The 12,798-nt window shown below is 37.4% G+C and overlaps 1 protein-coding gene across 1 annotated transcript; it reads left to right on the top strand.

Moving 5' to 3' along the window:
* The first annotated feature begins 215 nt into the window (after positions 1-215).
* efcab14 (EF-hand calcium binding domain 14) lies at positions 216-12,797 on the top strand. The gene is made up of 10 exons (XM_088347580.1): positions 216-400; positions 623-937; positions 4,488-4,636; positions 4,743-4,888; positions 7,048-7,146; positions 7,224-7,331; positions 8,912-9,064; positions 9,230-9,320; positions 9,397-9,525; positions 11,503-12,797. The coding sequence occupies exons 2-10, from the start codon at positions 762-764 to the stop codon at positions 11,670-11,672; spliced, it is 1,221 nt and encodes a 406-aa protein (XP_088203706.1). The 5' UTR covers positions 216-400; positions 623-761; the 3' UTR covers positions 11,673-12,797.
* Position 12,798: the final 1 nt, after the last annotated feature.

Here is a 12,798-nt window from a genome sequence, read left to right as displayed (position 1 = left end):
TAAAACAGACAGTTCCCTTTATTTATTTTTTTGTACTAAAACAAATGTACTACTTATTGCGTATTTGGTTAAAAATATTAGGAACCTAATTACGAAATAAAATTGAGAGACACTACGTTTGTGATTGACTTTCAAATGCCGCATAGGGGTGGGCGGGGCTGACGTCAAAAAGAGGAAGTTGGAATTTAATCATTCCACCAATCACAGGAACGCTTACTGGAACGTCTTACCTAAACAATTTACTGTACTGTACCTTGTCGCAAGGCCGACTGTCCCCTCGACACACAGCGCAGTATTTTTATTTTTCATTTTGACGTTTAAAATGTCGTATTTATTTTCATACGTCATTGTTTATCGACACTAAAATTCTCGTCACGGGTGTGAGTCAATTTTATCGCCGGTAAGGCGAAGTGAGCCACTTGGAGTTGTGCTTACTAGCTTTAGCAAGGTTTCAAATGTAGCCGAGTTAGCTTTCTTGTGTACTTTATTGTTATTGACTCTGGCGTTTAAAGTTAGTTTCAGTTGGGATTCTATTATGGTTGTGTTCATGTTTTTGCTATTATTACGCGGATAAGTTCCGAAGACATAACCGGCGTTGCCCGGTGTTTTTTATTTTCTTTAGGCTCCGCTACGTGATCGAAACTCTGGCGTTAGCTTGGGTTTAGCTTCCACTCGTAAGTCAAGTCAGCAAGCTGGACAAGACGTTGGACTTGGTCGGCTTTAAGTCGAGTTCGGCGGGCTCGCTGACCCCCCAGAAGAAAATGAAGAAGAGGAAGGAACTGAACGCCCTCATCGGACTCGGGGACAGTAAGAGAAAGAAGGCGAAGAAGGGATCGGGTCATCGACTTCTTCGAACAGAGCCGCCTGATTCGGAATCCGAGTCCAGCTCTGAGGATGACGAGTTCAATGGCGCGAACGGCGGAGCGAGCTTTGTCAAGTGAGTTTTTTCTCATGTTTGTCTTTAAGGAATGCACATCATCAACAAAATGGTAAATGGTCTGCATTTATATAGCGCTTTTCAAGTCAATGAGGACCTCCCAAAGCGCTTTACAATATGCTTCCCACTTACCCATTCACACACACACACACACACACACACACACACACACACACACACACTCACTCACACACCAATAGCGGCCATGCAGCCATGCAAGGCGCCGACCTGCTTATTGGGGGCATTAGGGATTCAGTGCCTTGCCCAAGGACCCTTCGACGTACAGTATAACATGCCCTCTACCTGAGGCGTGTTCAGGAGAGTGAGTGATTGCTATCGCGAGCTATCGCTAGCTTCTGAACGGCCAGTGATTATTGAGCGCTCGCGTGCCCGAGTAATCACGGGAGAAAGACCGCTTACTTTGATTTCCAACATGGCGTCGACAGTGCAGAAGATGGAGGATCTCACCCTGACGAGTGCTGTTGGCGATGTAATATATCGTCTTACATTGCCTGGTAATGTTTGTGAACAATGCAAGACAGGTATGACCCTTCCACTGCGTTTAGGATAACCTTAACTGTGTCAATATGCGAACTGTCGCTCATATCAGCCAACTCGCTCAAAGCAAGCTGTAGAACGAAATCCATTGTACTGTCGTCGGCCATTTTGGATCAGTAAGGCAATCACAGTGAGCGATTACAAAACGTTCAGCAGTGCGCGGCAAGCGATTATCAAGAGACTACATGTCTGATCACTCTCCTGAACACGCCTCTGATCCTGTTCTGTTCCAATTGTGTTGGGCAAGACCACATCTAGTTTTATTGTGATCTACTGTGTTTTATTGCCCATTTGTCACGATATTATTGAATCCCAAGAAATTAGTGAGAAGGGTGTACAGTGGGACCTCGCTACTTCGCGGTTCCACAATCGCGGGTTCAGAGCTTCGCGGGTCGAAAAAATAATAATAATAAAATAAAATAACAATTTTTTTTAATTTATTTATTTTTTAAGCATTTTTGAAGGGGCGTCGCTACTTCTTGGTTCCATGTTCGCGGGTTCAGAGCTTCGCAGGTCTAAAAATAATAATAAAATAAAATAATCAAAAAGAAAAAAAAAAATTTTTTTTTAAGAATTTTTGAAGGGGCGTGCTACTTCGTGGTTCCATGTTCGCGGGTTCAGAGCTTCGCAGGTCTAAAAAAATAACAAAAATAAAATAATAATACAAAAAAAATTCTAGCATTTTTGAAGGGGTGTCGCTACTTCGCGGATTTTCACTTTTCGCGGGTGGTTTTGGTCCCCATTAACCGCGATAACCAAGGGATTACTGTACAACTGTCTGCCATTAAGGTTCAATACATTTTTCCAATTATTTTACTTTCTACCAGTAGACTTATCCTCATTACCTACATATTTAAATAATTGTCATTGTTTAGCTTTACTCATATGTGATATTTTTATACGTACACATTTTAGTAACATTTTGTGTATTTATAGTTGTGTAGGTACATATATAGTAATATGTTGGGTATTTATAGATGTTTAAGTTGACATTTTATTCATATTATGAGTATTTATGTTTGCTTAGTACAGGCTTCATACATATTTTGGGTATTTATAGTTGTTTAAGTACACTTTACATCATATCTTAAGTATGTATTGTAAACTACTTTATCACGTGTACTCCTTATTATATAACCGTATGTGTAAACAGTCATTTCGTTTTTGCACGCGTGAGTGGTGGGGGGGGTGTGGATCTCATAACCATTTCCTTTGGTATGTCTTGGGCGAATACAGCCTGGTGGCGCCCATCCCTTTCCACAGATGACCTTTCGAGATTGAAACGAATATGCTAACCACTGCACTACGGAATAACATTTAAAACGACTGCACACTAAAAAGTTGGGCAGTGGTGTATCTCTTAACACGTGAAAGGTTCCTCTCTCAATGTTACGAGTTTGATATGCATTTCTACATTCTATGCTGTAACAATAGCTGTATTACCTGTAATTATTAGAAGTAAGGTTAAAATAAGCTCAGTAAACTACTCAAACATCTGCCTTGTCTGAGGACACTGAGTGATTTACATGAATAAATTATAGGCACATTTTGAAAACAATGTCATATGTAGTAATAGACATTGATCATTCCAATGATTTGTCATGACAGTTCGAAATTTAATTAATGAGAAATCCCAATTATTCATTACTGGTGAGTTATTCACAGAACCGATCTTGGTGTTCTTAGGTGGCCACCACGGTGTACATAAATAATCTTTGTTTGGCAACTTTATTGTTTAAAAAAGTTTGGTTTGTTCCCATAATTCAATACACATCACTTTTGTTTGTAGTAACTTATTTTGATACAACTTGATGATTATGCTGTAATTTAAATACATTTTGATTAAACGAGAAAAAAATAAATCAGATATCAATATATGAAATAATTTTATAATAATAATTTTAGCCTGTCTCGTTTTTGACTTCCTGAGCTGTGACGTCATCAGAGTGGCACCGGTACGCTCGCAAGCCTGTCACCATGTTTTTTTACATGTTAATTAGTCAAAGAAGTTACAAGTGTTTTAAGCCAAGTTTTGGTGTTTTTTGTATAGAATGCATTGGCGTTATGTCGAAGGTGGATACAGTAATGGTACACCAGAGACTAGCCAAAATGGGGTTAACTGGCAAAAATAACACAAGGAGAGCAAACGGGGCTAATCCAACCAGTGTTGTGCCGAAAAATGTACATCCCTAGAGTGAAATTTCCCTCTTAGCATACGTCACTCACGTAAATGTCAATAAAAGAACTTCGTATCTCATCTTTGGGGGAATGTAGCCAGGTGAACTGGGAACCAGAAACGGCAACAAACACGAACCCAGCCAGAAATAAACCAGTGGACACGGCAGGCCATCCAGCTGCCAAAGAGAACTAACCGGGACGATAAACCCCAGGCTGGCTGACAAAAGAGAAACTTTCCAATCTACTTTTTTTTCATTATATCATGAGATTTTACAATATGAAGTCATCATCCGAATAAAGCTGTTTGAAATCTTAACAAGATTGAGATTTTGAGCAGGGTGTTTAATTAGAAACAAACCTTTCACTGTGATATGTATTCTAGGACAAAATCAAGATATTATGTCAAATCACCTACTTTTATAGTGATAAAGTAACAATATAAATAATAAATCAATTAACACTTTATATTACAGTAAAATTGGATCATCACGATTCGGGTAAAATATACCTAATCTAACCTCCAAAACATTAATATTCAATGAAATAACATTGAAAAATGCATAATGTTTCCTCTTAATAGGAATAATGTAATATCGACATTTATCAATTTGTCTTAACTCATAACATTTGAATTTTAGTGTCTTTTTACAATTTCTTTTAGTCCTGTGGTGCACCTCCTTATACTTTGTAAATGAGCCCGTATTGAAAACATACTATTCCCATGTCATAACAAACCACTGAAAATATCTTTTCCCATGAATAATTTAAGAAGCATTGCAGTGTGTCTAATGGCGCTGCTTTTGTCCGCTCACAGGCGACGTTACAGTCAATGCTGCACTGTGTGCTACCCTTTGTTTCTCTTCATCATTCTGGCCGCCTGTGTCATGGCCTGCGCTGGACTCATATGGATGCAGATTGCTTTGAAGGAGGATCTGGACTCCATGAAAGAAGAACTGCACAGAAGTAAGACCCGCAGGCAGGCGGCTGATGTTGTGATCACCATAGTGAAGTTCACAAGTTGCAAAAAGCTGCTGTGATTTTTAGAACTTTTTGTGTGTATGTTTGACAGTGGACTCCAGCCAAAAGTCATCTTCAAGTGAAATCCCAAAACTAAGTGAGGATATAAAAAACGAGGACAGAAGGCTTGACGACATTGAGAATGGAGACAAAGGCTTGGGTAAACTGTGGTTAAACCTCACAGGGATCAGTAAAAAGGTTAGTTCTTGTTATAAAATTATCCAATTATGGAGCCTTTCCACCACATGGTTCCAGGTCTCCTCAGGTACCAAGTACTTATCGGAGTCTTGTTACTGTGTCTTAACCTCCAAACTTCTCACTGATAAATAACTGACAAATAACCTTTTGAAAAACAGTTTGACAAAAACAAAAGGGAACCACTTATATGTAAAATGATTTATTCATTGTATGTTGATAAAAAAAGTTGAATATTAAAAATAGTTTCTTGCACAGAAGATTCTTTGGCTGGCTCTGGAGGTTTATCCCACCCAGAGGTTGCAAAGGTAGTTGAATGTCTCTTCGGACATTGCATGAAGTTGAAGCTCGGAACGATGACACGTCACCACCCCAAGCTTGGTCTCGGGTGGCAACTTTGCAAAGAATAAAATAACTGAAATACATGTAAATAACATACACTTTTTAATAAGCAATGGTAGGAGCTAAATTTAATTAACCACTAACATAGGTTTTAGTATGTGTTGTATTTTACATTTTACCTGCAATTGTAATATATATATATTTTTATTATTATATATATTATTTAAAGTACTCTTTTTTATTCAAAACACACAATGACGTTTGAGGCCAGCTCAAACCATTACACTCGCAAATAAGTTGGCTCAAAATAACCTCGTTTGGTTCATAACATGGACAAAACCAATACTTGGGTAAACTTTTGACCCGAGGCCCTGTGTTGTTTTCATCTTCAAAATCTGTCATTCACCCTATTTTATACGTTTTTCTGTCATTTTAAATTGTGTACGCTGTATAACAATTTCTGTATAGGATTTTAAAAAGTTTTTTTTAGGAAACTTGTTTTAGTTAGACCGATCTCGTCTTGCCCGTTTTGGCACTAATCCAGATAGTCTCGGTCACTGGCAGCAGACAACAATAGCAGATTGCTAATATTGTCTTCTGAGCTGAGTTATAATTTTCATAATTTTGCCTTGCTGACTAAAGCCTTTCTTTTAAGAGTTAACTTTTACATATACATCCAACAACATGAAAGTAACATTTCAGGTAAAGAGCACAAGGTTGTAAAATCTAAATAAATAATAGTTACTATCCAGCTGTTTAGAACCACTTCCCTATTTGACCTTTAAACACCACCTTTTCAATGTGTTTTACTCCGGCTGCGCTGCCGCTAGGTCTGTTTGACAGCACCCTGACCACAGGGCAGAATTACGGGTAGCCATAACTCTGCCAACTCGGTGACCTTGCGAGACTTGGAGGCTGCTGGTTCAAGCCTCAGCCGGGTCATACCTAAGACTTACAAACGGTGGTACCCTCCCTGCTTAGCTCTCGGCATTAGGGGTTGGAAGTGGGGGGTTTGGTCACCCAATGACTCCTAACACATTAGTTGGGTTCAAATGGATCCATGAGGATTTCATTGTAAGAATGTGGTTCCATTAAAACTGAAACTCGAAAAAATGTTTTTTTTGGTCAGGTAATACGTTAACCATGGGTCGACTGATTATCTGGCGAGACGATTAGCGGTACCTATACTATACTGAATAGTGTATTGTAGTAGCCTTATGGTAATTAGTGTTTATAGTGTGCTATAGTGGCCTTATTGTAATGCACGTGTATTGCACGCAGTTGTTCACTGATTTCTGTAACTAGAGCACCATTGTGAATGAGACATGAGTCTCATTTTATTCCCTCGTATTAAATGTTAAAAATTATTTAAAATCGGACTCCCCTATCGTTTGCAAAGTAAGACACTCTTCAAACCGATTTGGTTGTGTGGCTTTGGGAGACTACAGAGGAATACCACACTGTGACGTGTTTCTGAATAGCTGCTCTACAAATAGTTATGGTTTTGATAATGATAATGGTGATTGTGATTGTGGAAACCCATTCGATTTCTAAAGACTTACTCAGTTGTTTTAAGTGTAGCCAATAGCATATCTGTATTTTAATAATTCACTGATGCAAACCAGTAACAGACCAGAATTTTTTGACTTGGACCAATATCCAGAGAGGGGCCAGAAAACCATCTTAGTCCACACCGTAAAGAGAAAATGTCATATGTTGGGGACGCAGTATTCCGGGGGGGCTACTGTACCATATTGTAAAACAAATGAATGTCTGCTTAGTGAATGGATTGAATAACCATCATTCCCATCACTTTTCAGATCACTTTGTTAGACACTGCTGTGAACCATTTAAAAGCTAACTTGAAATCAGCCTCAGATTTAATAAGCCTGCCCACAACAGTGGAAGAACTTCAAAAGGTAAAAAAAAAGTGCACAATTAGAATGTTTTTTGATCATGATTTTTAATTAACTGGAAATTTTCCTTCCAATCGCAGAGTGTGGCTACGATCGGAAGCACGCTAACGAGCGTTCAACACGACGTAATTACAATGCAGACGGCCCTAGAAACTAAGAGGAGCTCAGATGGAGCAAAGGCAACTGAGGTAAATTCATTTGCCATACTCATATAGAGAATTTATTGTTGTTCTTTTTTAGATTTTGTCAAATCAAGCCCTGATTTTTTTGAGACTTAATTTCATGTTAAAAAAAGAAAACAGAAAATTACAATTTTCCTCCCAATTTTCTAAACAAAATCAGGATATTTGTAATCTAAAGAGTCAACGTAAGAACTCGTTATGAAGAAGCTCCCTACTTAATAATATGGTTTCCTCACTATAAGAAATACAATGTACATAAATACGAAATAAAATGTAGTGATTCCAATTTATTATTCTATTAATACCTTGAACAATATGGATTAGCTGAGCGTCTTACAAGTGTGGTCATGTTACTGCACTGTGTGATGCATCTGCTCTACTTGTCAGTCCTCAGCTGTTGTCCTCCTTCTGCCTATTAATCTTTTAATAACCAGGCCTCGCCTGTGGCCGAGATATCAGCAGATCTACTTTGCTGCGGCGGCTATCCAAACCAAACGCCCTCAAAGATTTGTTGATATATTACTGTGTTATGCAACATTCAAGCCTCTGCTTGAGTTTGCGTTGGAGAAAACACCAGCTTAAGAGTGGATTTGTTCGTCTGCACCATCGTGTTCCTGTTTTTATGAATAATACATGGGGCAAGTGTTAGCCTATTCTGGGACATAACTTTCTGAGTACAAAGTAGGTCAAACATTTGAGAAAAGCTCAAAATTGGGCCTCGAAAAGATAAGAAAACCCCCCACCACCAAATATTAGTTTATTGGCATATGTTGTAAAATGGGTGGCATGTGAAAGCATATTGGTTGCAATCTGAAGTCCTGAAAGTGGATCTTTCAATATGCTGATTTTTATTTTCCTTTTTTGTGTGGAACAAATGGCAAAATTTCTACAATTCTTGATTTCCCTCAGCAAGCTTGGCTCTTGTTTTTTGAGAGATTATTACTGTAAGAAATGCTGTTCCTCCTTGAGCTAGTCTCATTCTTTTGACATTTTCGGAACCCCCAAACCTGCTGAATGGTCCAAACCTTTTCATCTGAGGGCCACATACAGAAGATATTTTGGGCGCCATAGTATTCTGATTTTTACCAAGCACTACAAATCTTTAATTTTTTTGTTTTGTGTTCAGACTGACCCCAAATAAACGCCAATAAGGTTTTTTTGTTTGTTTGTTTGTTATTACAAAAATGACACATTTCATGAACAATTGTTACTTTCAAAGCTAATATTATGCATCTTTGAGTATTTCTTTGTACATTTTTTATTTTTAAGAGCAAGGACCTGTCCTATGGCAGGGGTCACCAACGTTGTAACCGCTGAGAACACCTGAGTAGCCCACGGATGTGTTCTGAAAATTGTTCAGCAGTAATAGATCATTGTGATTTTCTAGGAAATTGGATTTCTAACTGGCCCTATGTTTTAGTGGTTTACTAAGCTACCTCTTAACCTATTAAAATTACAACCTGTAACATAGTAATAACACAATAAGCTCTCAGCTTCTTAAAGGTTGGTGACCCCTTACGACGTAAGGATTTAAGAAATATAGACATTTTGTTACAATAAATGAGTGTGTTTGTTTGATGTAACAGGACATAAGCGACCTGAAGAAAGTGGTAAGCGAGGCCAACCAGACAGAGGCCAAGCACCACATTTGGAGCGACGAGCAGATCCATATGCTTTTGTCCACTGTTGCGGAGCTCCAGCACCGAGTGTCAATTTTGGAGAATGGCACCAATGATAATGTGAGTTTTTGAGAGGTTTAAGACATGCTTAATGCATTGTCTACATTTTAAATTCAACCAATGTGGTTGTATAGTAAACAGATCAGATCTATAAACCTACTTTAAGCAGTTTAATCTACACAGTAATAATAGCCTCTAATATTATTTTTGGATCCATTTTTCTAGGTAAAAGATACTGAATTTCATCCCTTCAACACTCGTGAAGCTCCGACGACTGAGATGAGTACAACACAAACACCCAAAGTGTCATCATCAGGTGCTTATTTGTCCCTGCAGGAAAAAAGCTTTGTGTTGCTTTTTACCTGTGTTACCTCATATGTTTCTTTTGATAGACAACTCCACGTCAGATCCCGAACTGCCGACTAGCAGACGCCCGCGCTTCCTACCTACGAACCGTTCCAAGAGGAATGCTGACATTAAATGTCAAAAGAGATTGTTACTTCCTGGAATCACATTAAAAGGTGTGTTAAGATACAATTTGTGTCCAAATTAGAAATGCCACACTTAGGCCATGGATTGGGATTGTTGGCAATTTAGTAATTGTGAAAAATAGTTTTTATTTTAAAACTAGTGCGGTAACTTGTTCTATTTGCTTGACACACATGCACAAAAGTTATAATCCACATTGAAAGATTTATTTTGAAATAGTGTTTTGATTTTAGGCCATTTTAATTCATTTCACAGCTAACTCATCAGTGGTGGCTTACAATAAAATCATCTGGATCAAAAAATATTGGCGTTGTCATGTAAAAAAATTGAAGAAAAAAAATATTATTCAAACTAAAATTTGAGGGTTTTTTTCCCCAAAGAAGAAAACAGTACACTGTGAGATTTAGAATATAACTAATAATAAACCATCTTTATAATTTATGATAACTTGGAATAACTCTTTGTGGGGGAAGATTTAGATCATGAGAAATATACAGGATGTGTCAAAAAATGTATACCCTTTTAATGTTAATAATTATTATAATAAATATATATAATTTCTTGTACTGAGTCACTAGCAGATTTATATATAAAAGAAAAAAATGGTTACCTGCTGGAGATTTTTACCCAAGAAATGCTTCAGCGTGTATGGCGGGAGCTGGATCACAGATTCGACCTATGTTGTGTCTCAGGCGGTGCAATATTTAACATATGTGAAATAATTCTCATAATCCACATGCTTTTGAATTTCTCATTCAGATTTGGAAGTCTAAATCTTAAGACTTTCAACATGAATACTTTATTTAATTTTCCTCAATCATGTACTTTTTGTGATATTTACATCTCAAATTACATCAGAATTTTTGAAACGACCTGTATTTTAAGTAGAATTCATAATTAGATTTTTAAAAGTGTTGTAGATCTTACTTTTTTTCACGTAGCCACTGTACTTTATTGAATTCAAGATCCATGTTTTTCAGTTCAGGGGATTATACTAAAAAATACTTCAACCCTTCACTCCTTTTGCTCATTGTCCTTTACATAGTAACCATTATATAAATGCAAAAGTTAGAGGAAAAAAAACAGAAAATGAAGTTGTTTTTCACATGACAGCGATGATATATTGTCAGCTAGCTGTATTTACTAAGAGAAAATAATTTAATATTAGTTAAAACAGATACTGATCGAAATTTTAAAAGCATTTCAGAATTATGGCATCAGTGTCTGAAAAAACTTTTTCAAGGGGAAAAAAAACAAACAAAAAGAAACCCGGAAGATTTTTTTTCAGACCAAACGTTTGCTTTATTCCAATTTCGAAATCTTCGTTCGGTTTGGAAATTTCAGTTCGTCTGGCAATTTGCATACTCTGCAGCCGATCAGAAGCCTGCATCGAATAACTTCCTACTTCCGGACTTTCCCGAGCGTTATAAGGTCGTGCATGTGCATATCATTTTCCAAAGTAGAGGGACAGAGAACACAAAAAAAATGATAATTGGTTAGGAATCAAGCCAAAACCTCAGTGCCAGAAGAAAGAAAAATAGAAGCTAAAGAAAAATGTATGAAGCTACAAAATGTAAACCTACATTAAAACCATCGTGGAAAGAGGAGTTCACGTTGCTTGTAGCAGACGACGCAACGCAAATATTGCATAAATTAAGATGAAATACAGGTACATACTGATGGCAGATGGAAGACAGACATGTCATATCCATGCAATGAATGTTATAAGTAGATTTATAATCAGCTTAATTTTAAAGTGTTGTTCTGTTTTATATTCTTATTGTCAATCCTTAATACTTTGCAACAATGTTTTTTTTTTGCGATGAGTCGTCTTATTGTGTTTCAAGTTGTGAAAAATGGGGCAGGCAACTTTATGGCTGGGCACGCAACTTTCCAGAGTTGTATTCCCTGGTATTATTTTTCAAACTTAAATTATTTTTGCAAGATAAAAATTTAAATTAGCTCTACCAAAACCACCTAAAGGACAGTCCTTGTTTTCATTCCGCAAGGTATGAAAGAAATCTTGGCGGACGTTGTCGATCCGGCAGGCCTGACATACGAAGAGCTGTGGAGGAAACTCGGGCCGTCTGTTCCGAAAGCTCGAATCCTGAGGTGCTTCGATAGCAACGGGGACGAGAGGTACTCCCTGACGGAGCTGAGAGCTGCTTTTGGGGTTTGAGCAAGTCACTCTCGGACAGCAGTGAACAATTTTGAAGGAAACCCAGCGGGGTCTGGGCTCCCAACTCCCGATTGCTGCACTTTTTTTTTTACCCAAACTGATCGTCACCTCCCATTTTTCCGACTTAGCACAACCTCTTTAGCTCCTATTATCTACAGAATGTTCACTGACTTTTAACCATCATTTTTCTCTGACAACACAATCACTGGTTGAGATTGCCCTTCAACTCCTTCGTTCTCCCACCTGGTACATGTGTGAAATGTATTTATAGACTTTGATGAATGTGTACAAATTTTACTACTTATGGAAGCAGATTCTTCCAAACCGTTCCATTTTAACTTCTTTCCTGTTTGAACAGAGATACTAGATTGATCGTAATAGGTGTCAGTCAGTATCAGTATTTTAAATGCATCTGGATAGTTTAAAAAAGATTATTTCTTTTTTTTTTTTTCAATAAAGGGCTATGTTCAATCAAAAACAGTAACAATTTATGTAGCAATAATATATCACAGCATGCAGTAAAGGTGGGCGTTTTAGAGCACGTGGGCCAAAATGTATTTCCCAGGAATGCTAAGGAGATATTGTAAACATTTGTTTTGAGCTTTGTTTTACATTTACTGAAGTATAGCTCACCCCCAATTACTTCATTAGAAAGCGTAACAGGTAGTTTAACACAGCACTGATACTCTTTTTAAAAAAAAAAACACATTTTATGGGCAGTGCGATGTTGTTAGGTACATTACTGTCCTTAAAATAATCTTAAATTGTTTCATTTTGTTCAGGTTGTAAGAGAACTTATTTTACAGGTTTAAGTGAAAGATGTGTATATTTTTAAACTCTGTTTCCCTCATTGCTTATATTTTAACTTGTAAACACTTATTTATGGCAAAGGTATTATTCACTGCTACATGAAAGTCGTTTAAAGATTTCTGGGATTGGGCCTGGATAAATGGTTCTGGTGTAGATCAGGGTTGGGGATCCACTAAATGCTCACACCAAACTTTTGTGTGATCGTGTTTCCTTTATTTATTTTGGCCCTTAGAGGACCGGTTCCCGAACCCTGATCTAATTGCTGCTACTTTAAGATTTTCTTTTTGTGTAAATGAATAAACAGTTACAACTTAAG

The sequence above is a fragment of the Urocampus carinirostris genome, chromosome 1 (genome assembly GCF_059441175.1).
Source record: "Urocampus carinirostris isolate Australia breed hairy pipefish chromosome 1, RoL_Ucar_1.0, whole genome shotgun sequence".
NCBI classification, from domain to species: Eukaryota; Metazoa; Chordata; class Actinopteri; order Syngnathiformes; family Syngnathidae; genus Urocampus; species Urocampus carinirostris.
The sequence above is the reverse complement of the archived record's forward strand: the minus strand, read 5'-3'. Positions and strand labels throughout refer to the sequence as shown.